The sequence below is a fragment of the Lissotriton vulgaris genome, chromosome 5, assembly GCF_964263255.1.
Source record: "Lissotriton vulgaris chromosome 5, aLisVul1.2, whole genome shotgun sequence".
Taxonomy (NCBI): domain Eukaryota; kingdom Metazoa; phylum Chordata; class Amphibia; order Caudata; family Salamandridae; genus Lissotriton; species Lissotriton vulgaris.
Genome location: NC_141693.1, coordinates 2,030,740,351 through 2,030,761,942, shown reverse-complemented (window position 1 = coordinate 2,030,761,942; position 21,592 = coordinate 2,030,740,351). Strand labels below are relative to the sequence as shown.

The 21,592-nt window shown below is 50.4% G+C and overlaps 1 protein-coding gene across 1 annotated transcript in view; it reads left to right on the top strand.

Annotated features, from left to right (window-relative positions):
* Nucleotides 1-21,592, top strand: part of LOC147718068 (carboxypeptidase M-like) — a 217,412-nt gene that overhangs the window by 87,134 nt on the left and 108,686 nt on the right. Inside the window, exon 6 of the mRNA XM_086919901.1 lies at nucleotides 16,983-17,135. Within this exon, the coding sequence (XP_086776027.1) occupies nucleotides 16,983-17,135 (153 nt within the window). The remainder of the gene's footprint in view (nucleotides 1-16,982; nucleotides 17,136-21,592) is intronic.

Below are 21,592 nucleotides of genomic sequence, written 5' to 3'. Positions count from 1 at the left end.
TCTCTATTTGGTAATTGCGAGGTTTCTGCTGTAGTCTCTGGTTGTTCTTCCTCATCTGAGGTTTTCTCGACATCTGACTCGAGTTGCCTATCAGACTCTCGGCGGACATGTATTGCAATTATTTCTGAACGGATTTTTCTGACCATGGCATGTACACATTTCTCTCTGTCATGTTTACCCTCTGCAATATTCTGACTCCATCTGATCAATCTATTCATCTCTCCTTCTGGAAAACCGGCCTGATCTTGTTCTCTTATCAAACAATTAACCAAAAATCGCATTATTATACCTTGAGTCTCAACTTTCTGACGTGACATGGCTTCACCAACACACTCCGGTCTTTCTCCTGTTCTAATAAAATGATACATATTGTCTAGATGTTCTGGCATTTCTGGCAGTAAAACTAAATAATCGGTAACACGTCTTAAACGTAGGGATGCTAACAACATGGGTCCTGTTCTTCCTGGCACTGTATCATATCTGCAATCAGTAAGCTGTTCTTGAAGTTTTTCGGCTGGAGCTCCTTTAGGAGTTCGTGACATTGCGAAATCTCTCATTGTCATACGTTGTAACTGTGGCGGGGTGCGAAAACCTCCTCTAGCTCCTCCTGAGGCGGAGGCTTGAGCATAACCTGACTGTAGGGTCGGTATTTGTAACGGGACTGGACCCTGAACAAAAGGATTAAGTGGATGAATACCACCAGGGAGAACTATAGGGGAAGTGACAACAGGTGCGGGAAGAGGTGCAGGAACAGGTGCAGGATGTGGTGCAGGTGGAGTCTGCTGTTGCGGACCTGGGGGTAGATGATCGTGGGGTAGGTTAACGTCAGCAGGTGGTACGGGTACATGGGCAGGTGCATTAGTATATGCGGGAGCTACGTCGTCTAAATAGGAAGAAAGGAAAATGTCTGCTGCGGTCTTATGACGTAATTTAGTCGGAACCAATGGAGGGGGCAGATCTTTCGGTATTTCCGGGGTCGCCTTGGGCAGGCCCTCGGCCAGAACTGGATACAGTCCTGTCACAATGGCATTACTCTGTCTGTCGTGTTGTTCCATTCTAACTCGTTCTCCTTCTTCTATTAGTTCTTTTTCTTTGGCTTTTTCGGAATCCTCTCTACTTTTCTCTGCTTTTCTGTACGCTTTTTCTGTTCGTCTATGTGATTCTTTACGCCACAATTCAATGGCATCTTTCTGTGATTGTCTAGCTTTCTTTTTCCATAACGCTTCTTCTACTCTCATGATGCAATCGGCATCCCATGTCCCTGTAACAGGCCATCTCTGATTCTCTGACAAGTCCTTCGTGTAATCCACCCACAAATCTAGATATAATATGGCATCTAAGCCGTGCTTGTGGTACATAAAATGTCCAGGAGTGTCCCTGGGTGGGATGGGAACTGCTTCTTCAAGAATCTGTTTCCTAGTCCCTATCTGTCGTAACTTCGAGAACAAAGGCATTGCTGCCTCTAAAATGGACACGAAAACAATGAACACAATATAATATGCAAACAGTCACTCATACCACGACATTAAACACATTGAAACATTTCGAACATATATTGACTACCCGCTAATTCTATAACGAGAATAAAATTGAACCGTTGAATACAGGAATTACTTGATATACTGCTAAACAGTACAGATACACTGCTAAAACAGTGCAGACCGGGTCTGTGTACCCAAACCCGTCTTGACCGGATACAAATTAATGCAATCAATCAATCAATCAGTGACACTTATAAAGCGCGCTACATACCCGTAGGGTCTCAAGGCGCTGGGGGGGGGGTGCCGCTACTGCTCGAACAGCCAGGTCTTCAGATTCTTCCTGAAGGAGAGGTGGTCTTGGGTCAGGCGCAGGTCGGTCGGGAGGGAGTTCCAGGTCTTGGCGGCCAGGTAGGAGAAGGACCTTCCTCCTGTAGTCGCTCTTCGGATGCGGGGGACGGCGGCGAGGGCGTGGTTGGCTGATCGGAGGTGGCGTTTGGGAGCGTAGAAGTTGACTCGGCTGTTGAGGTAGCTCGGGCCTTGGTCGTGTAGGGCTTTGTGTGCGTGGGTGAGGAGGCGGAAGGTGATTCTTTTGTTGACGGGGAGCCAGTGAAGGTCTCTCAGATGTCCGCAGATGTGGCTGGTTCGTGGGATGTCGAGGATGAGTCTGGCTTGATGCGTCCCTAGCAACGGTACTCACCGGGAAGCACGGAACGGAAGGCCTCGGAAACTCGACTGGACTAGACTGACGTCACCGCTTCAGCTGCGCACTACGCATGCGCCTCGGCACTACAGGTGGGCCTCTCGACACCTCGGACGCTGCTCTCTCGGCTGGGCTCTGGTCGGGATCCTCCGCACTCCTCACCGCCTCGTCTGGATGTCGACCGCAGTCTCCGTCACCTCCGTGGGCCTGAGGGAGATACAGGAAATCCTGCAGATGCGCATGGGGTCCGTCACGGCCGTGGCAGGGGGCAAGGCCTGCGACGCATCTCCGGCGCGTGGGGTGGGGGAGGGGTCCCTATTCGGGCGCCAAATTATGTGGTAAATATTGTACTGTATACAGGTTTGCCATATAATTACAAGTAAAAGAATAGCTCAATAAAAAGAGAGGCAGAGTCCGGGGTGTCTGAGTCTTAAAGGGCTTTAATTCAGAAATGACTCGAGTCAATGGAGATCTATTCCATCAATACAAGGGTTCGGGTATGTAAGGGAAGATGTCAGGAAAGATGTCAACGAATTATTCACAGTACATGACATATATAGTAAAATGACACAATAGCATTGTATTACAGTAGGCGTGACTAGTGAAATGTATATGATAAGAACATATGTGCGTAGCAAAAAGGTGTGAACATGGGTGTGCACAGAGGCGTGGACTAGAAACGTCACAGAAAAGTGTCATAAGTAGGTGGATGCTTAGTGAATTCTTGCAGAGTCAGCTGAAACCTATGGCCTGGATGCGCGCGCAGCTAATATGACGTGTGTTTGACGTGCATCTGGAGGAAGCTAAGGGTATGACTTTTAACACTAGTAGAAGAGACATAAGTCTGGCATGTCAGATCGACCTGTTCCTAAAACATATCTGATATCTTGTGTTTGGAGGATGTTTATACTGGAGGAAAAGGTCTTTCGGGCAGAGGCTATTCTATACTAAATGTATGCGTGTCTAGGTGTATGCGTGTGCGGAGCCAGGGCCTACCATGGTAACGGGAGCAATGAATTACATGAGGAGGACAGGAAGGCTTTGCCCTTTACTCTGCAGCCGGGGAGCTATTTACTTATTTTACTAGACAGGAATGTGTTTTCGAGGAGGCTGAGCTGGCTACGCTGATAACTTGAAGGCAAAATACTGTTTTTGGCAGGCAGAGCAGGCCGAGCCGGGCACCGCTCGCTTGGCAGGAAGTAAGGCAGAGGTCAGGGATGCATTTCATCTCCACGTTGCAGCTTTCGGAGACAGAGACGGGAAAGAAGTGGTTCAATGGCAGGAATCAGGGCCTAACTCGGCAGAGCCAGGAAAACGTGAAAGTGCACCATGTAAAGACGGTGGCACGGCATACTTAGGAACTGAATTATCAATCCATTCATGGTGGATCTGATAGAGGACATGTTAACGTTGGACGCAAATGTATTTGCGTCATCAAATTCGGTTGCGAAGGGAAGTTACATGCACTTTGACTCGTACATGGAGACGATGGGGTACTCGTTAGGGGACATACCTGACAACAAAAATTTCAATTACCTCAACATCTTGGCCATCCTGATGAGATTACATCATAACAACTACGCCCGCGTTAGGTGTGGTAGAGGTGGCAATTTAACCGAAAGGTTCCCCGTTCGCAGAGGGGTAAGACAGGGCTGCGTGCTCGCACCGACCCTGTTTTGCCTCTTTGTGAACGGGGTAATTTCCCACCTGACCAGGATTCCCAACACTGACGCCCCAAAACTAACTGGCAGCAGGGTGCCTGCAATTATGTTTGCCGATGACACCCTGCTGCTGTCTAAATCCCCAATGGGCATACAACGATTCTTGGACGGGTTTATGGAGTTCTGCTCAGAGCGGGGACTCGAAATTAACCCACAGAAAACAAAATACATGATTCTCAACCCCAAGCCCCTTAACCGCCCACCGCCCAAGCTGGGAACAGTTCAACTGGAACAGGTGCACACAATCGAATATCTGGGGATCACCCTCAATGAAAACTTAACGTGGTCGGCCCACCAGTCAAAAGTAAACATCAAACTGGCACAGTTGGTGGGTGGTACCATGAGACTACTGAACAAATCACCCTACCGGCCACTTACCCCTATTATTCACATTTACAAGGCACAGGCCCGGGGGGGTGTCACATATGGGGGCGAGCTGTGGGGCCATATTCCATCACCAAAATAACTAACTATTGAGAATAAATTCCTGAGACAGATTGTTGCTCTTCCACAGAGTACTCCATTACTCCCTCTCAGGCTGGATATGGACCTTCGGCCCATAACGGAGGAGCTGGGGCTCAAACATCTAGCATTCTGGTGGCGTCTATGGAGCAGTCCAGACCTCTCAACTTACAGAGCTGACTTGCAGGAATTTTTACAGTTGCCCAACGCCACAAGAACACCTTGTCTGAATTACATCAAGAGAACTTTTGAGGCAATTGGACTCCCTGAACTATGGTTGGATCCAGTAAATACTAGCACTAAGATCACTAAAAAGGTGCTCTCTAGAGCCTATTACGATCGCATGCTCCTCAGAGCTGCCGAAGGCACTCGTGATGGATCATTATCCAAACAGTTCATAAAAATTAAAGATTCTTATCAACTGGAAAGTGTCCTAGAAGCCATGACTCCGGCACTAACCAGGAAACTATTCCTCCAATGGAGATATGGAACTCTTCCTCTGGCATCATTCACAGCATCATGGTCTTGTCGCTCCTCCACAGAAACTTGCCTGGCATGTGCCCACTCAAAAGAGAACGATGTCCATGTGGTCTTCTTTTGCCGGGCCTATGAGAGGATTCAGAAAAGGGGGTGGTGATGAACAGAGTGTCTGAATTAAGCAGACCACTCTTACCCAGTCCAAAGAGTAGGAGTCTTCTGCTTAATTCAGATACTCTGTCCATCACCACCCCCTTTTCTGAATCGTTTTGTCCACCATAAGCGTGGAAGGGTATGCTCAGACATGAGTCCCTTGCTCACTGCACCATCAGGATTCAAGCAAGCCGGGCCGAAGACGGCTGTAATGCCAGAAACCAGTCCCTGGAAGCTTGTTTCCTTTCCAGTAAAAGAATTGGCTTGGTAGTTTGGTCTGCCCTGTTCTCATGATGCACTGGGCCAGGGACAGACTAATTTGCATGTAGCCAGGTTCTGAGCTGGGATGGGGCAGTGAGCTAAAAAACGGTGATGGATCAAGCCCTGATCTTTGGACTGGGTAAGAGTGGTCTGCTTAATTCAGACACTCCGTTCATCACCACCCCTTTTTCGGGGCCTGTGAGAGGAGCAGGAAATATTGGCTAGTCCCCCTGCTTAGAAACTTGGGGTTCAGAACTTTTTTACCCGCTTACAGAGTCTTAAAGACAGATCTAACTCCTACTACAGTTTTTGCACTATCCAAATTTTTAACTTCAATGTGGTATGCCCGAACTCGTTGTATAAAGAGACCTGGAGACTCAGGACAGATTTGAATTATTGGCACACCTTTTTTAAAACCTTGATCACCAATGTTGTTTAATGAGTTTTTAAAACTTTTTTATAATGTGATGTGATGTATATCTTTTATGATCATGTGATCGAAATAAAGATTTTTCTAATCGAATCGGTAACCCCATTTCTTACACACCTGCACAACTCCAAACTAATATGCCATTCAAAGAAAGGAAAGAGAGAGAGAATATGCCATTTTTATTTCTTCCTGAGGGGGCCTATTCAATGTATTTTTGTTATCAAAGGTATCAACAAGAAAGACTGGCCTAAGATTGTTCTGTTTGGGTTTTGTTGTTTAGGCGTGTAACGGAAGCAGTGTTCATTCTTCCTTTTGTTTCTTCCAGCGTTCAGTGCTTGGATTGAAGCTGCAGGGTTTGGAGGCGCGTTTTAGGTCTGATCTGATTATTTTATACACTGTAGAGAATCTGGAAATAATACAATCATATTTGAGGTTTTGGCAGTGTTTCATTCTTTGACTGATTGGTGAAACAGCCGTCCGAGAAGAATCCTGGACAATATGTACTATCACATTTCCCAGAGACACAGAATAATTTGATTTGACATCTTATAGAGCGCCGCGTATGCCCAAGGGCGTCTTGGCGCTAAAACAGCCTAGAAGCTAAAATACCAACTAATTTTATTTTGTATGAACTTATTAGTTTTTGAACAGCCAGGGTTTCAGCCGGACTTCTGAACAGATCAGGGAGTTACTATTTTTAATCTCTAAAGGAAGGGAGTTCCATACCTTAGCCGTGCCAACAATAAAACTCCCCCCCCCCCACCCCCCCAGCGTAGCTGCTTGTACCTCGGGACTACCAATAAGTCTGCCTGTGCTGATCTTAGGTTTCTGGAAGGAGAGTATTTCCGGAGATGTGTTCTCAGATAAAAGAGGTCCTTTCCCCTGTGATGCCTTAAATGCAAGACACTGAGCCTTAAATATAATTCTCTGCCGGCAGCCAGTGGAGATCCCTCAATCGATTAGTTACTGGTTCATGTTTAGGGATATCTAAGATTAATCTTGCCGCTGAATTCTGCATCCGTTGGAGTCTAAGTAGGAGCTGTGACTGAAGTCCTACGTATAAAGCGTTTCAGTAGTCCAATTGCGATAAGGCCAATGCAGTGACCACCGTTTTTAAAGTATCCATAGGGATAAACGGACAGATCTTCATAATAATATTTAGGATGCCCCAGAAGGTGGAGATAAGTTTGTTAATTTGACCTTCAAATGTCAGTCTTTGGTCAAATATTACCCCAAGGTTTCTAACCTTTGAGACTGGTACTGGGCAATCGCCCAAATCAGACGGCCACCACCTTGGGGACCAGAGGGAGGTGTTGGGGCCTAGTAGCAAAACCTCTGTCTTATCGCCGTTCAATTTGAGGCAATTTTTCTGCATCCATGTGTTAATCTGTAGCATGCAGATATTAAAACGATCAGCCATCTCCTCAATATTATTTGATACTGAGATCACCAGCTGTGTATCATCGGCATATGATATGACTGAGAAGCCGCATAGTCTAATGATTGTTGCCAGCGGGGCCACATAAATGTTCAAAAGAGTGGGGCTCAAGGATGTGCCCTGAGGTACCCCACATGGCAGCTCGAATGGTTTGGAAACCCTACCATCCATTTCTACCAAAAATGTTCTATTTGTTAAAAATGATGTCAATAATTTGGTGGCACTGTCTTGAAAACCCAGTTCCTCAAGTCTACCAATCAAGATTTCATGGTTGAACGTGTCGAAGGCCACCGATAGATATAACAATATCAAGGTGGCCTTCTTTCCTTCATCCAGAGTTTTTCTTAATTCTTCTACTTCCATCACCAAGGCGGTCTCGGTTCCATGCCCCTCTCTAAAACCATACTGAGAATGATCTAATAGTTCCCCTTCTGCGATAAAGGACATGATCTGCCTATTAATCAGCTTTTCCAACACTTCGGCATAGAAGGGAATCCTAGATATTGGCCTGCAGCTCTTAGGTTCTGTGTGGTCCATATTGGCTTTCTTTAACGAAGGCCGAATCAAAGCCATTTTCCATGATTCTGGAAATATGCCTGACTGAATTATTTCTAGGAAGACTATTCTAAGTTGTTCACTGATCAGCTTTGGACACAGATGAAAATTGTTTGGAGGGCAAGGGTCTGACGGACCTCCGGCCTTTGTTATTTTTACTACTTGGACGATCTGATCCTCAGTAGGTGGGAAAAAAGAGAAAGTTATGTCAGTGGCTGATGAATAAATCCCTGGCGTTTTTATCTCCACAGGTCTATTCATGCGATCTCTAAAAGTTTTATACACTGCCTCCACTTTATTACTGAAAAATTCTCCAAGAATGTTACAGAATTCGGGGTTCTCTATCTTCTGTAGATTCCCTGGGAGCTTAGCTAATGTTTTCACTGTTTTGAATAGCTCCTTGCTGGAGTTTTTAGATTCCAGGATTTTTTGAGTAAAATATTTACTTTTCTCCTCGACAATCATTTTTTTGTAATCTGATAAAGTAGTTGCATATTCTCTTTTCCTTGCCTCAGCGTAGTCAGTTCTCCATACCCTTTCAAATCTCCTAGAAGGGGTAAAACCCTTTGACAAATCAGCTTTTTTTTGTCAGAGTTTTTTCAAATAGCGCAAACTTGACCCGAAGGTATCAGGTATCAGAGCACTGTACATGAGCGCTAGTTGCCCTACACTAGGACACATTCATTTTTTGTTAGGGGAGAGTAAGTGATTTGCCCAGAATCGCAGGATGTTGAGGCGACGCGAGACTCGAACCCTGTTCCCCAGATTTGAGGTCGACCGCCCTAGATGTTAGCTTTGTTTTCTAACAAGTAGCAGCTCAACTGCCAAATACCCCAGACTTTAAATATTCAATGCAATGTGTAGTGACAGGTACTTGTGAAAAGAGTGCTGTCACCGTGCATTTGACCCAAGACATTGCACATACCACAAAATTCATAGCTGCCAAGTGTTCCATTGTCGTATGTGATACCTCAGGAAATCCTGGCTTTTTACCCAACTGCACTTTACTGCTGGGTTCTTGAGTCCGTACTTACATTCCGCACTCTAAGGGCCAGATGTAGGTGAATACTATTTACCTATTCTTAAATACCGAATTTTAACGATTCGGTATTTAAGAATAGGTAAATAGTATGAAGGTAATTTTTCGGTAAATTCTGAATCGGTAAATACTGATTCGGTAAAAGGGGGAAAACATTGAAGGGTGGCAGGGTGTCACTTTGATACCCTGTTGCACCCCTCAATTGTGTATGGGTGCATATGTTGCAGACATACATTCCCTAAGGGCATGTACGTCTGCAACATGGCACTGAAGCAATTTGCATAAAATTGCTTTTTGTTTTTTTTTCCGTTATTTACCACCAATTTGTAGTTGGTGGTAAATAACGAATCCTAACATGGGATAAGCACTCATTTAAGTGCTCCCTACATTAGGAATTCGGTAATTTACCGAATCGGTATTTAAGAAATCGGTAATTTACTGATTCCTTAAATTACCGATTCAGTAAATTACCGAATCCTTAATTTTGGCCCATACATCACAAAAGCCTATTACCGGTCGGTAACGGCCGAAATTCGTTAATTCAGCCGTTACCGACCGGTAATAGCCTTCCTACATCTGGCCCTTAGTTTTTAATCCATTATAAGTCATATAAACTAGAAGGAGTCGTGGCAGAGTGAATGTCTATTTTGGGGAGATAGGCTGTCCAATGAACACTGATGAGAACTGATTTCAAAAGATTTGAGAAACATCAAGAAAACACCACTGAAATCCACAAAAATATTCAATCAATCAATCAATCATAACACTTGTATAGCCTGCTACTCACCCGGAAGGGTCTCAAGGCTCTTGGGGGAAGGGGGCCGCTACTGCTCGAACAGCCAGGTCTTGAGTTGTCTCCTGAAGGCGAGGTGGTCAGCCAAAGGTGGATGGGGAGAGAGTTCCATGTCTTGGCCGCCAGGTAGGAGAAGGATCTGCCTCCGGCGGTGGCTCTTCGATGCGTGGTACGGCGGCGAGGGCGAGGCTAGCGGACCGTAGCTGGCGGGTGGGCGTGTGGAATGTCAGGCGGTCGTTGAGGTACTTGGGACCCCGGTTGTGGAGATACTTGTCTGCGTGGGTGAGGAGCCTGAACGTGATAGTCTTTTTGACGGGGAGCCAGTGCAGGTTCCTCAGGTGGCCGGAGATGTGGCTGCGTCGAAGGAGGGGTAGGATGAGTCGGGCGGAGGCGTTCTGGATGCGTTGTAGTCTTTTCTGCAGCTTGGCTGTGGTTCCGGCGTAGACGGTGTTTCCGTAGTCCAGCCGGCTGGTGACGAGGGCCTGGGTGACCGTCTTCCTGGTTTCGATCGGGATCCATTTGAAGATCTTGCGGAGCATGCGGAGGGTGTGAAAGCATGAAGAGGAGACGGCGTTGACTTGTCTGGTCATCGAGAGGGAGGAGTCCAGGATGAAGCCCAGGTTGCGTGCGTGGTTTGTCGGCTTGGGGGCGGTGCCCAGGGCTGGGGGCCACCAGGAATTGTCCCAGGCGGTGGGTGATGGCCCAAGGATGAGGACATCCATCTTGTCTGAGTTCAGTTTCAAGCGGCTGTTCTTCATCGACTCGGCGACGTCTTTCATCCCTTCGTGGAGGCAGGTTCTGGCGGTGTCGGGGTCTCTGGTGAGGGAGAGTATCAGCTGGGTGTCGTCGGCGTAGGAGATGATGTTGAGGTTGTCTTGGCGTGCAATGGCTGCGAGACGTCTCATGTAGACGTTGAAGAGGGTGGGGCTGAGTGATGATCCTTGCGGGACGCCGCAGATGACTTCGGTGGCCTCGGAGCGAAACGGGGGAAGGCGGACTCTCTGTGTTCTTCCAGCGAGGAACGAGATGATCCACTTCAATGCCTTCTCTTGGATGCCGGTGTTGCTGAGGCGTTGGACTAGGGTGCGGTGGCAAACAGTGTCGAACGCGGCGGAGAGGTCCAGGAGGATGAGTGCCGCTGTTTCCCCGTTGTCGAGAAGGGCTCGGATGTCGTCGGTGGCTGAGATGAGGGCGGTCTCGGTGCTGTGGTTGGCTCTGAAACCGGACTGCGAGGGGTCGAGGGATCCATTCGTCTCAAGGAAGGCGGCAAACTGTCTGTTGGCGATCTTCTTGATGACTTTGGCAGGAAAAGGGAGAAGCGAGATGGTGCGGAAGTTTTTGAGGTCGGTGGGGTCCGCTGTTGGTTTCTTCAGTAGGGCGTTGAGCTCGGCATGCTTCCAGCTCTCCGGGAAGGTGGCGGTGTCGAAGGAGGTGTTGATGACGTCTCGAGTTGGGGTGCGATGGTGGAGTCGGCCTTGTTGAAGACCTGGTGGGGGCAGGGGTCAGTCGGAGATCCGGAGTGGATGGTGTCCATCGTGCGGGCTGTGTCTTCGGTGGTCACCGCGGTCCAGGTGTGGTGGTGGCGGTGGGGTGCATTGGTTCGACGGTTGGGTGCGAAGATGGTGCACCAAAGCTGTAGTGGATGTTAGCAATCTTGCGGTGGAAGAACGAGGCAAGGGAGCCGCAGAGATCTTGTGATGGGGTGATGTCGTTGTTCCCGGTGCTGGGGTTGGAGAACTCCTTGACGATGCTGAAGAGTTCCTTGCTGTAGCGGGCGTTGTTGTCCAGTCGATCCTTCAGTGATTTCTTCTTGGTGGTGCGGATGAGCTGGTGGTGCTTGCGGGTGGCGTGTTTGAAGGCGGTCATGTTGTCAGTGGTCTGTCGAGGAGCCAGGCTTTCTCGAGGGTGCGGCAGGTCTTCTTGGAGTCCTTGAGTTCGTCGGTGAACCAGTGGGCCTTCTTGCTTCTGGGTTTGCTGGAAGGGTTCTTCAGTGGTGGGAGGTCGTCGGCGCAGGCGGTCAGCCACTGCGTGAAGTTGCGGGCTGCTTCGTTGAGGTCCGGTGTGCTGGCAGGTGGGTTCTGGCTGAGGGAGGTGGTGAGTTGGTCGGCGGTGATCTTGCTCCAGCTTCTCTGAGGAACCTGTTGCGGGTGGTGGTGGGTAGTGGTTTTTCTGAAGCTGAAGTGGACGCAGCTGTGGTCTGTCCAGTGAAGTCCGGTGGAGTGGCTGAAGGCGATGTGCTTGCTGGATGAGAAGACGGGATCAAGCGTGTGGCCGGCGTAGTGGGTGGGGGTGTTGACCAGTTGCTTGAGTCCGAGGTTGGCGAGGTTGTCCAGCAGGGTGACGGTGTTGCGGTCCTTGTTGTTCTCCAGGTGGAAGTTGAGGTCCCCTAGGAGGATGTAGTCGGCGGAGGGGAGGGCGTGTGGGCTGATGAAGTCTGTGATGTCTTCGCTGAATTGTGTGCGTGGTCCTGGGGATCTGTATATGAGGTTGCCTCTGAGGGTAGTCTTTGGGTCGGTGTGAATCTGGAAGTGGAGGTGTTCGGCGGCGGTGTAGGTGTCGTCGGCGTCGGTCGTGATGCGGATGGTGTTCTTGTGGACGATGGCGATTCCTCCTCCAGTCTGGTTGACGCGGTCCCTCCTGATGATCTTGTATCCATCCGGGATGGCGATGGCGATGTCGGGGGCCGAGGAGGCGTTCATCCATGTTTCAGTGAGGAACGCGACGTCTGGTGATGTTGTGTCGAGCAGGTTCCAGAGTTCGACGGCGTGTCTGTGGACGGAGCGGGTGTTGAACAGGATGCACTTGAGGTCGCTGCTGGGGTTTGGCTTGGCGGGCGCGGTGCATGTTCGGAGGCAGGTGAACTTGCAGGTTGTGCAGGTGAAGGGTCCGTGGAAGCATTTCGGGGCGGCCCGGCAGCAGGTGGGGGGTCCGGCCGGTATTGAGTGCGTTGAGGGCTGTGGCGTCGTTGGTTTGTCGGGTCGTCTTGCGTCGGTGGGGGCCAGGGGTCCTGGCGCTGGGCGCGGTCCAGGCGCGGACGGGCGCAGACGGGCTTAACTTTGGCGCGCCCGCTGCGCGTCTCTCTGCCATATGTGGAGAGTGGGGGGGGCGGAGCGAGGGAGAAGCAGCTGGGAGGCGGGAGCGGGGCGGCAAATGGGATGGGCGACAGAGGGAAGGGGTGGGGCCGCAGGGGGGCAGCGGCGGGGAGGTGGCGGGAAACGCGGCAGGGGCTGGGCACAACAAGGGGCAAACAGATGGAGAAATACACCAAAATTAAACAAGGAACAAAATTAATACAACAAGGGGCAAACAGGGGGAGAAATACACCAAAATTAAACAAAGAACAAAATTAACACAGGGATAATACAACGCAGCGCAAACAGGGCAAATGCAGCAACAGCGGTCGAGGGCCAGGAGCACAGCTGCGGGTAGCGGCAGCACTCGGCGGGAACGGGGGGCAGCCTGGGCTCACTCACTGGGAGTGTGCGCGTTGCGTGGGGTGACCGGCCCAGAGGGTCAGAGGTCACAAATAAAGCCTGGAAACAGCAGCGGTGGAGCTAATTAGGGCCTGGTGTAGGTTTGTTCAAGAGTGGGAGGACCTGGAGAGTCTTGTGCCTTGAGCCTGGGAGGCAAAGGGGTGAGAGAGCGTCTCCAGAGAGAGTTGATGAAGGGCGAGGGTAAGACATCATCTTCATAGGAAGTGACTCTGAGGCACTTGAGTATGTTACCTATAACTGCGGAGAGCGGGCTTGGAAGTCTGAGCATTGAGGGAGTCCCGGGTAGGGGTGGATGTTATGGATGACGCAGGCCTGATGTAGTTTATGTGCTGCCGGAGCTTCAGTTTCTGTGGAGCGAGGGACGGGTGGGCCTGGCCTGGGGGTCGATGCAGTGCTTGATTGTCTTGAAAGGACGTAGATCTGCTTACAGAGAGTCGCCCACTCTCTGTGGAGGGGATAATTCAATACTTCAATAGACAAGGAAGGAGGAACCAGGGAAAGGAGAGAGAAGACTGAGGGGGCTTGCTGTTTCAGGTCAGTATCGGCAAAGCGCGGTAGAGTAGTGTCTGCGGGTTGATTTTCCCTTTATTCTCAGATGAGGAGCAGAAGCGTAATGAATATTAGAGAGAGATCCGCAGCAAGTTAGAACTAATACAGAGTAAATATAATGAGACCTGAACCTCAGCAGTAACCACAGGTCTGCTCCACTTCTGTGCGGACAATGTGGCCGTGAGAGTAGATGCCGATCTGGATAGCTCCGACGTCTCAACTTTGGTTGAGATGTCTCCAATGAGAGTCAAGTGTGTTAGCTGTACAGTCGAGGAGCCCAGGGATGCCTGTGGGAAGCAACAGTACCCTCCCAGCATGCTGCCCAATAACCATGCAGTAGCCAGGGACACTAACAAAGGCTGCACAACAATGGAGCTCATCAGTAAGATGCCAGGCAGGATGCCGAGCACCCATCAGCCTTGAAGAAACTACTCAAGCTCAACGGTAAGACGCCAGCCAAGACGCCGAGCACCGGTCTGCCTTGAAGAAACTACTCAAGCACAACAGTAAGACGCCAGCCAAGACGCCGAGCACCGGTCTGCCTTGAAGAAACGAACACAAGCTCAACAGTAAGACGCCAACCAAGATGCCGAGCAACCGTCAGCCTTGAAGAAACTAAGGCAAGCTCAATAGTAAGATGCCAGCCAAGACGCCGAGCACCTGTCTGCCTTGAAGAAACTAACACAAGCTCAACAGTAAGACGCCAGCCAAGACGCCGAGCACCGGTCTGCCTTGAAGAAACTAACACAAGCTCAACAGTAAGACGCCAGCCAAGACGCCGAGCACCGGTCTGCCTTGAAGAAACTAACACAAGCTCAACAGTAAGACGCCAGCCAAGACGCCGAGCACCGGTCTGCCTTGAAGAAACTAACACAAGCTCAACAGTAAGACGCCAGCCAAGATGCCGAGCACCCGTCAGCCTTGAAGAAACTAAGGCAAGCTCAATAGTAAGATGCCAGCCAAGACGCCGAGCACCTGTCTGCCTTGAAGAAACTAATGCAAGCTCAACAGTAAGACGCCAGCCAAGACGACGCCGAGCTACGGGTCTGCCTTGAAGAAACTAATGCAAGCTGAACATTAAGATGCCAGCCAAGACGCGAGCACCAGTCTGCCTTGAAGAAACTAACGCAAGCTCAACAGTAGGACACCAGCCAAGACGCCGAGCACCCGTCTACATTGAAGAAAGAAAAGCAAACTCAACAGTAAGATGCCAGCCAAGACGCCGAGCACCCGTCTGCCTTGAAGATACTAATGCAAGCTTTACAGTAAGACGCCAGCCAAGACGCCGAGCACCCATCTGCCCTGAAGAACCAAAAGCAAACTCAACAGTAAGATGCCAGCCAAGACGCCGAGCACCAGTCTGCCTTGAAGAAACTAACACAAGCTCAACTGTAAGACACCAGCCAAGACGCCGAGCACCCGTCTGCCTTCAATCAATCAATCAGTGACACTTATAAAGCGCGCTACATACCCGTAGGGTCTCAAGGCGCTGGGGGGGGGGGGGGGGGGGGGTGCCGCTACTGCTCGAACAGCCAGGTCTTCAGCTTCTTCCTGAAGGAGAGGTGGTCTTGGGTCAGGCGCAGGTCGGACGGGAGTGAGTTCCAGGTCTTGGCGGCCAGGTAGGAGAAGGACCTTCCTCCTGTGGTTGCTCTTCGGATGCGGGGGACGGCGGCGAGGGCGTGGTTGGCTGATCGGAGGTGGCGTTTGGGAGCGTAGAAGTTGACTCGGCTGTTGAGGTAGCTCGGGCCTTGGTCGTGTAGGGCTTTGTGTGCGTGGGTGAGGAGGCGGAAGGTGATTCTCTTGTTGATGGGGAGCCAGTGAAGGTCTCTCAGATGTCCGGAGATGTGGCTGGATCGTGGGATGTCGAGGATGAGTCTGGCTGAGGCGTTTTGGATCCGCTGGAGTCTCTTCTGGAGCTTGGCGGTGGTCCCGGCGTAGAGGGCGTTGCCGTAGTCCAGTCGGCTGGTGACGAGGGCCTGGGTGACGGTCTTCCTGGTCTCTGTGGGGATCCACCAGAAGATCTTCCGTAGCATGCGTAGGATGTTGAAGCACGCCGAGGAGACGCTGTTGACTTGCCTGGTCATGGAGAGGGAGGAGTCCAGGATGAAGCCCAGGTTACGTGCATGGTCTGTCGGTTCGGGTGCGGTGCCCAGGGCGGGAGGCCACCAGGAGTCGTCCCAGGCGGAGGGAGAGGAGCCCAGGATGAGGACCTCCGTCTTGTCCGAGTTCAGTTTCAGGCGGCTGGTCGTCATCCACTCCTTGAAGATACTAACGTAAGCTTAACAGTAAGATGCCAGCCAAGACGCCGAGAACCTGTCTGCCCTGAAGAACCAAAAGAAAACTCAACAGTAAGATGCCAGCCAAGACGCCGAGCACCGCTTTGCCTTGAAGAGACAAAAGCAAACTCAACAGTAAGATGCAAGGCACCAGTCTGCCTTGAAGAAACTAACGCAAGCTCAACAGTAAGACGCCAGCCAAGACGCCGAGCACCGGTCTGCCTTGAAGAACCTAATGCAAGCTCAACAGTAAGACGCCAGCCAAGACGCCAAGCAAAGTCCTGCCTTGAAGAAACGAACGCAAGCTCAACAGTAAGATGCCAGGCAAGACGCCGAGCACCCGTCTGCCTTGAAGAAACTAACACAAGCTCGACAGTAAGATGCCAGCCAAGACGCCGAGCACTGGTCTGCCTTGAAGAACCTAATGCAAGCTCAACAGTAAGACGCCAGCCAAGACGCCAAGCAAAGTCCTGCCTTGAAGAAACGAACGCAAGCTCAACAGTAAGATGCCAGGCAAGACGCCGAGCACCCGTCTGCCTTGAAGAAACTAACACAAGCTCGACAGTAAGATGCCAGCCAAGACGCCGAGCACTGGTCTGCCTTGAAGAAACTGTAAGTGATTGTACAGAGGTCAAAGGGCTTCTTCGAAGGGTCAGTTCAGTACAATACCTCTGGTTTCCTGTCCAGTGGGGGTGGTTCTCAGAGTCCGGGATTAGTGAGAGTTCACTGACCTCAGAGGAGGCAACTAGGGCAATCTTGAGGTTTCATTCATAGCAAGTCCCACATGCTCTGGGCTGAGTTGCTTTTTCTCAGGACATTTCTGGCAGTGATTGTGGAGTGGTAACTCCAGGCCGGATTTCAGTTCAGCAGATGGGTTACTCAGTCACAAGCATCCAATGTGACCCTCTGTCAGGTGACACGCACCCGTGCATCCCGTTATTAACTTACTGTGTTTACTGCACACAGCTGCAGCCCCCCAAGGTTGAGGGACCTTGTTGAGCAGCCGCCGCATTCGTTGTAGCTCGTGAGCAGCGGGTGGTGGTCTGGTGTTTATCAAGAGTAGTAATACAAGGGTTTGTGTTCTACCTCTCTCAAGCTTCTGCTACAAGAGTCTCTCTTCCCGCTTTCACCAAGGTCCTGTCTGTCTTTGCAGGTGGTTTACAGGACTATAACTACATCACTGGTCAGTGCTACGAGTTAACCCTTGAGTTGTCGTGCTGTAAATACCCGGAGGCAGTTCACCTGCCTGAGCTGTGGGAGAACAACAGAGAGGCGCTCATCAAACTCATCCGCCAGATCCATGGAGGCAGGTACCTTTAACGGCATCTACAAATACTTGTGTGAAAGGCACTTTAGTGATAGCCAGATGTTCACCAACGCACTGCAGTCGTGCCTAGATCTCACATTCATTAACTCTTCAATCCTTTGTATATAGAATAAAGTAACAAATAATGCAGCACTATTGAATGGATTTTTAATTAAAACTATATAAAAATTATTTTTCTGAAGTTTAAATTTAAAATTAAATTCCCAGGTAAGGAAAAAAAATTAAAACGTGCTTTACTCATTATAAAAAGTGATGTATAGCATTAATTACAATTAATTGAATTATTTTTGTAATGAAATGTAATGTTACTTTACTTTCACAATTCAAAATAGGTTAATAAAATACGTTTTTTGAATAATATGTTTTATTTTTTATATATTTTGTATCAGTAAGATATATATCTATATATATATATCTATATGTGTGTGTGTGTGTGTGTATATATATATATATATATCACAAAAATCCAAGTTGCCTTGCATAGAGACGCCTGCTCAGGTGGAAATAGAGCCATCGTTTATTGCAGGTAATATGCACAGCGCGTTTAAAAACCGCACAACCGATGCGCCAAACATGTTTCAGGCCCCATGCCCATGTTCACTGGCTGCATGCACAAAGTCCCAGCAGCTGTGTGGACTCATAGTTTTAACCCCGCCCAAGTGGGACGTCCTCAAGCACAGTGGCATTCTGGGGTAAGTAGTCCGTAACTTAACCAAAGAGGTTGCCGCCAAGTCTCAGTACATTAAAAAAAATATATATACAGTTCCTTAGTGGGTGTTGCGAGGAAAAACTGCAGCAGTTCACATCAATATCCATCCTGGCAATACCGGCATTCCCAGCTCCTCCTGGTGCACTCGGTCATCAAGCACCAAAGGTACCGCTTCCTGCGCGGCGGGGCGTCTCTGCGGTTTGCAATCTGAACTCATATATCAGAGACACTGGAGACTTTTTAACTAAGATAAAAGACTTTGAATGGGACAGCAAATATCTTTTGATTGCTTTAGATGTAACCTCACTATATACATCTATCAAACATAGTGATGGGCTAAGAGCTATTAAGTATTTTTTGGCTAGAAAAGGACATTTATATAATGAACATAGTAGAATGATCATGGACATGATTGAACTGTGTTTATTTAATAACATCTTCATGTTTCAGGTTATAATGTACCAACCAACAGTTAAGAGGTGTTGCTATGGGGGCCTGTTTCGCCCCCAGTTGCGCCTGTTTACATCTTGGCTGGTGGGAGGAGCAGGTCCTCATTGTAAAACACGCAGAGACATTCCTTTGTGTAATCTGGCAGGGTAGTGACGTTGAAGCTATTAACTTCATAGAAGCTTTAAATCAGAACGATCTAAATCTCAACTTTACTGCAACAATAAGTCCAAAGGCAATTACTTTCCTGGATGTTGACATCTATATTGATCAAAACAAACTGGAAACAAAGCTACATCGCAAGCCCACTGTGGGCAATGCGATCCTTCATGCCAGCAGTGCCCATCCTAGCCACCTAATACAAAGTATCCCTTATGGCGAACTACTGCGTATTAAAAGAATCTGTAGCAACAGCGAGCAAGCAAAAACAGCACAGGCTGACTGTTTAACCAGATTTAAGAAAAGGGGTTATACCAATACATGCCTCAAAAAAGCTCTTGCAAAATGCAATCAAGTAGAACGACAAGCTTTAGTCTCAACGAGGAAAAAGAAAAGTGTGAATGATGAAAGTACTAACACTTTTAGATTTATCTTAGACCACAATAAAGAACGTAAGATTATCAGAAAAAAACTGGCATTACATTAAACATGACCCGGTAATAGGTAAAACGGTGCCAAAACACCCTCTCATTACATACAAGAGAGCAGTGTCAATGAAGGACACCCTTATGGTAAGCGATCCATGTGGACCGCCAGCCAAGGGCAGATGGCTTTCACAGAGAAAAGGATTTTACAAATGCAAAGTCTGCAAGGCCTGCCAGCACGGCATCAACACCACTGAAACCACAACACCATACGGAGGACCCAATAGGGAAATAACCAAGAGTCTCACATGCAAATCAGATCATTGGTGTATGTGTTGGAGTGCCCCTGTGGATTGAAATATATCGGAAGCACAACTCTACCTGGGCACAAGAGGGTACTCCAACACATAAGAGCTATTAAAAACCAGGATCCAGGGGGCGTGGATACGAGGGTGACAATGGCGGACGTAGCTTCCTAGAGCTCCCGCCGGCCCGTCATTAATCCTTGAATTTATCCTGACCCCGAACCTATCCTTGGCCACACTGTGACATCGGAGGCAGTAGTGGACAGGGTGCACCCTCCGGTGCCGCGTTTGGGGTCCCTGGTCCCTGGCTAGCGTGATTGGCGGCGGTGGCGCCCCCTGGGCCTACCTGCCGTGTGGAGAGCCGGGGCCTCGATTTTGTGCTGATCCCAGCCGGAGGCTCCGAACGTCGGCCGGCTTGCTCGCCAGCGGGCCCCGTGTTCCCAGGGACAGTTGGCAGCCGGAGGCCGGGGAGAGAGCAACGGAGCTTCCTGCCGCCAGCAGAACGCCAACGCTGCTGGGAGCTGTGAGGAGGCGGTATCGGTGGCGGGCCCCACGGACCGGGGAACCAGTCGGATCCCCCTGGGCTGTGGTGGCCATATCTGAGTCGGGGCTGGAGGCAGATCATCGGCGCGAGGAGGGGCACGCTCGGCCCGACAGCTCGAGTGTGTGGGCCCCTGCAGTGTGACCCCCGGGCGCGGAGAGACCTGTGGCTCGGGAGCAGTGTGGTGCCAGCGCCATCTTGGAGAGAGCCTCTCTGCTGGACATACCTGCGAGGCGGCTTGCGGAGCCCCGGAACAAACCTCGCCTCTTCTGTGCTGTGACCGGACTGGGGGCCAGGGTGGCCCAGAGAAGCAGCGTCGCCTGGTCGCCCTGAGCCTGAGTGCCCTGCCGTGCCCGTCCTGACCCACAGATATAGGCGGGTGCCTGGAGCTGTTACGGCGGCGGCGGCCGGTGTGGAGCCGGTAGGTCGGGGCCTGAAGTTTCGTGACCACATGAAGGTGAGGGGTCGGATTTAATACAGCGATTCCTGTTAGGGCGGGGGAGCCCTGCCTGAGGCCCGGGGTCGGGGGCTTTGCTGTGGCCCTGGCCCGAGTAACAATAGTGGCCATTGCTCGCTGGGTGCCTGGACAGTGGAGGTGTTCGGTAGTGGCGATCCGGTGCAGCAAAGCGCCCTGCGGGCCTCCCGGCCTTGGCATCAGTGGGTCTAGGCCCTCCGGGTGGACTTTGGATTCGAACTGCGGCGTGTTGAAGGTCTGCCACGGGCACGGAGCAGCCCGCCTAAACCATCCTGACCATGACCAGAGGCGGGGGTGGCAATGGTTCCACCAAGCAAGGACCAATTGACAAATTTACTGGACCCAGTGGGGGGTCCGGGGCCGCTGGGGGTGGCCAGAGCACGGGACCAGACAACGCGGCCCTGATGGCAGCCATCACACAATCAAGGGACATGTTAGACGCTAAAATCGGCGCAGTGGGAGCTGATGTCATGCTGCTACGACAGGATCTCCGCAACGCAGTCGCCCGCATCGCGGAGACCGAGACCAGGATCACGGGAGTGGAGGGTGATGTTGGCGCCCTGACACAGAAAGTGGCGGAGATGGACAAAATCCAGAAAGGGCTGGTACTTCGCGTTGAGGACTCAGAAGGGCGAGCGCGAAGGAATAACCTACGCTTCGTGGGCTTTCCAGAGGACTGCGAGAAGGGGCCCATGGATGCATTCTTGACACGGTGGCTAGAGAGCTGGCTTCCCCCGGACGTCCTGTCGCGCTGCTTTGTAGTGGAGCGCGCACATAGAGCCATGACGCAAAAAGCGCCGGTGGGGGAACGGCCTCGGCCGGTCATTGCTAAAATCCTGAACTTTCACGATAGAGACACTATACTCCGGGAAGCGAGGGCCAAAGAGACTCTGCTGTTTGACAATCACAAGATTATGATCTTCCCGGACTATACCAAACAGGTACAGCAGCAGCACCACTCTTTCCTGGCGGCGAAGGCCAAACTGCGTGGTCTGAAGATCCAATATTCATTGCTGTACCCGGCCCGCCTTTGAGTTGTCTTCCACTCCAAGACCCACTTCTTTGATACCCCGGAAGCAGTGTTCAGGTGGACGGATGAGACGGTCAGGCTCCGACCGAACGCCCAGCCGGGCCTAGGTTCTGGACCATCGCGTGGATCGTCGCAGGAGAGGGGCGACTCTGCCGTCAGGAGTAAACGACACAGGAAATCTCGGTCACGACAACGCTCCCTGTCCCGTGGTGGCCTCCCAGATGGGACGCAGCCCGACACCGATCAGTCGGGGAAAGAGAACTGAGCACCATGGGAGTTCAGCCTTCATTACTTAACCCTTATCCTTTGTTGGACTCCACAGAGGGCCCGGTGTGGCTGCTCCAT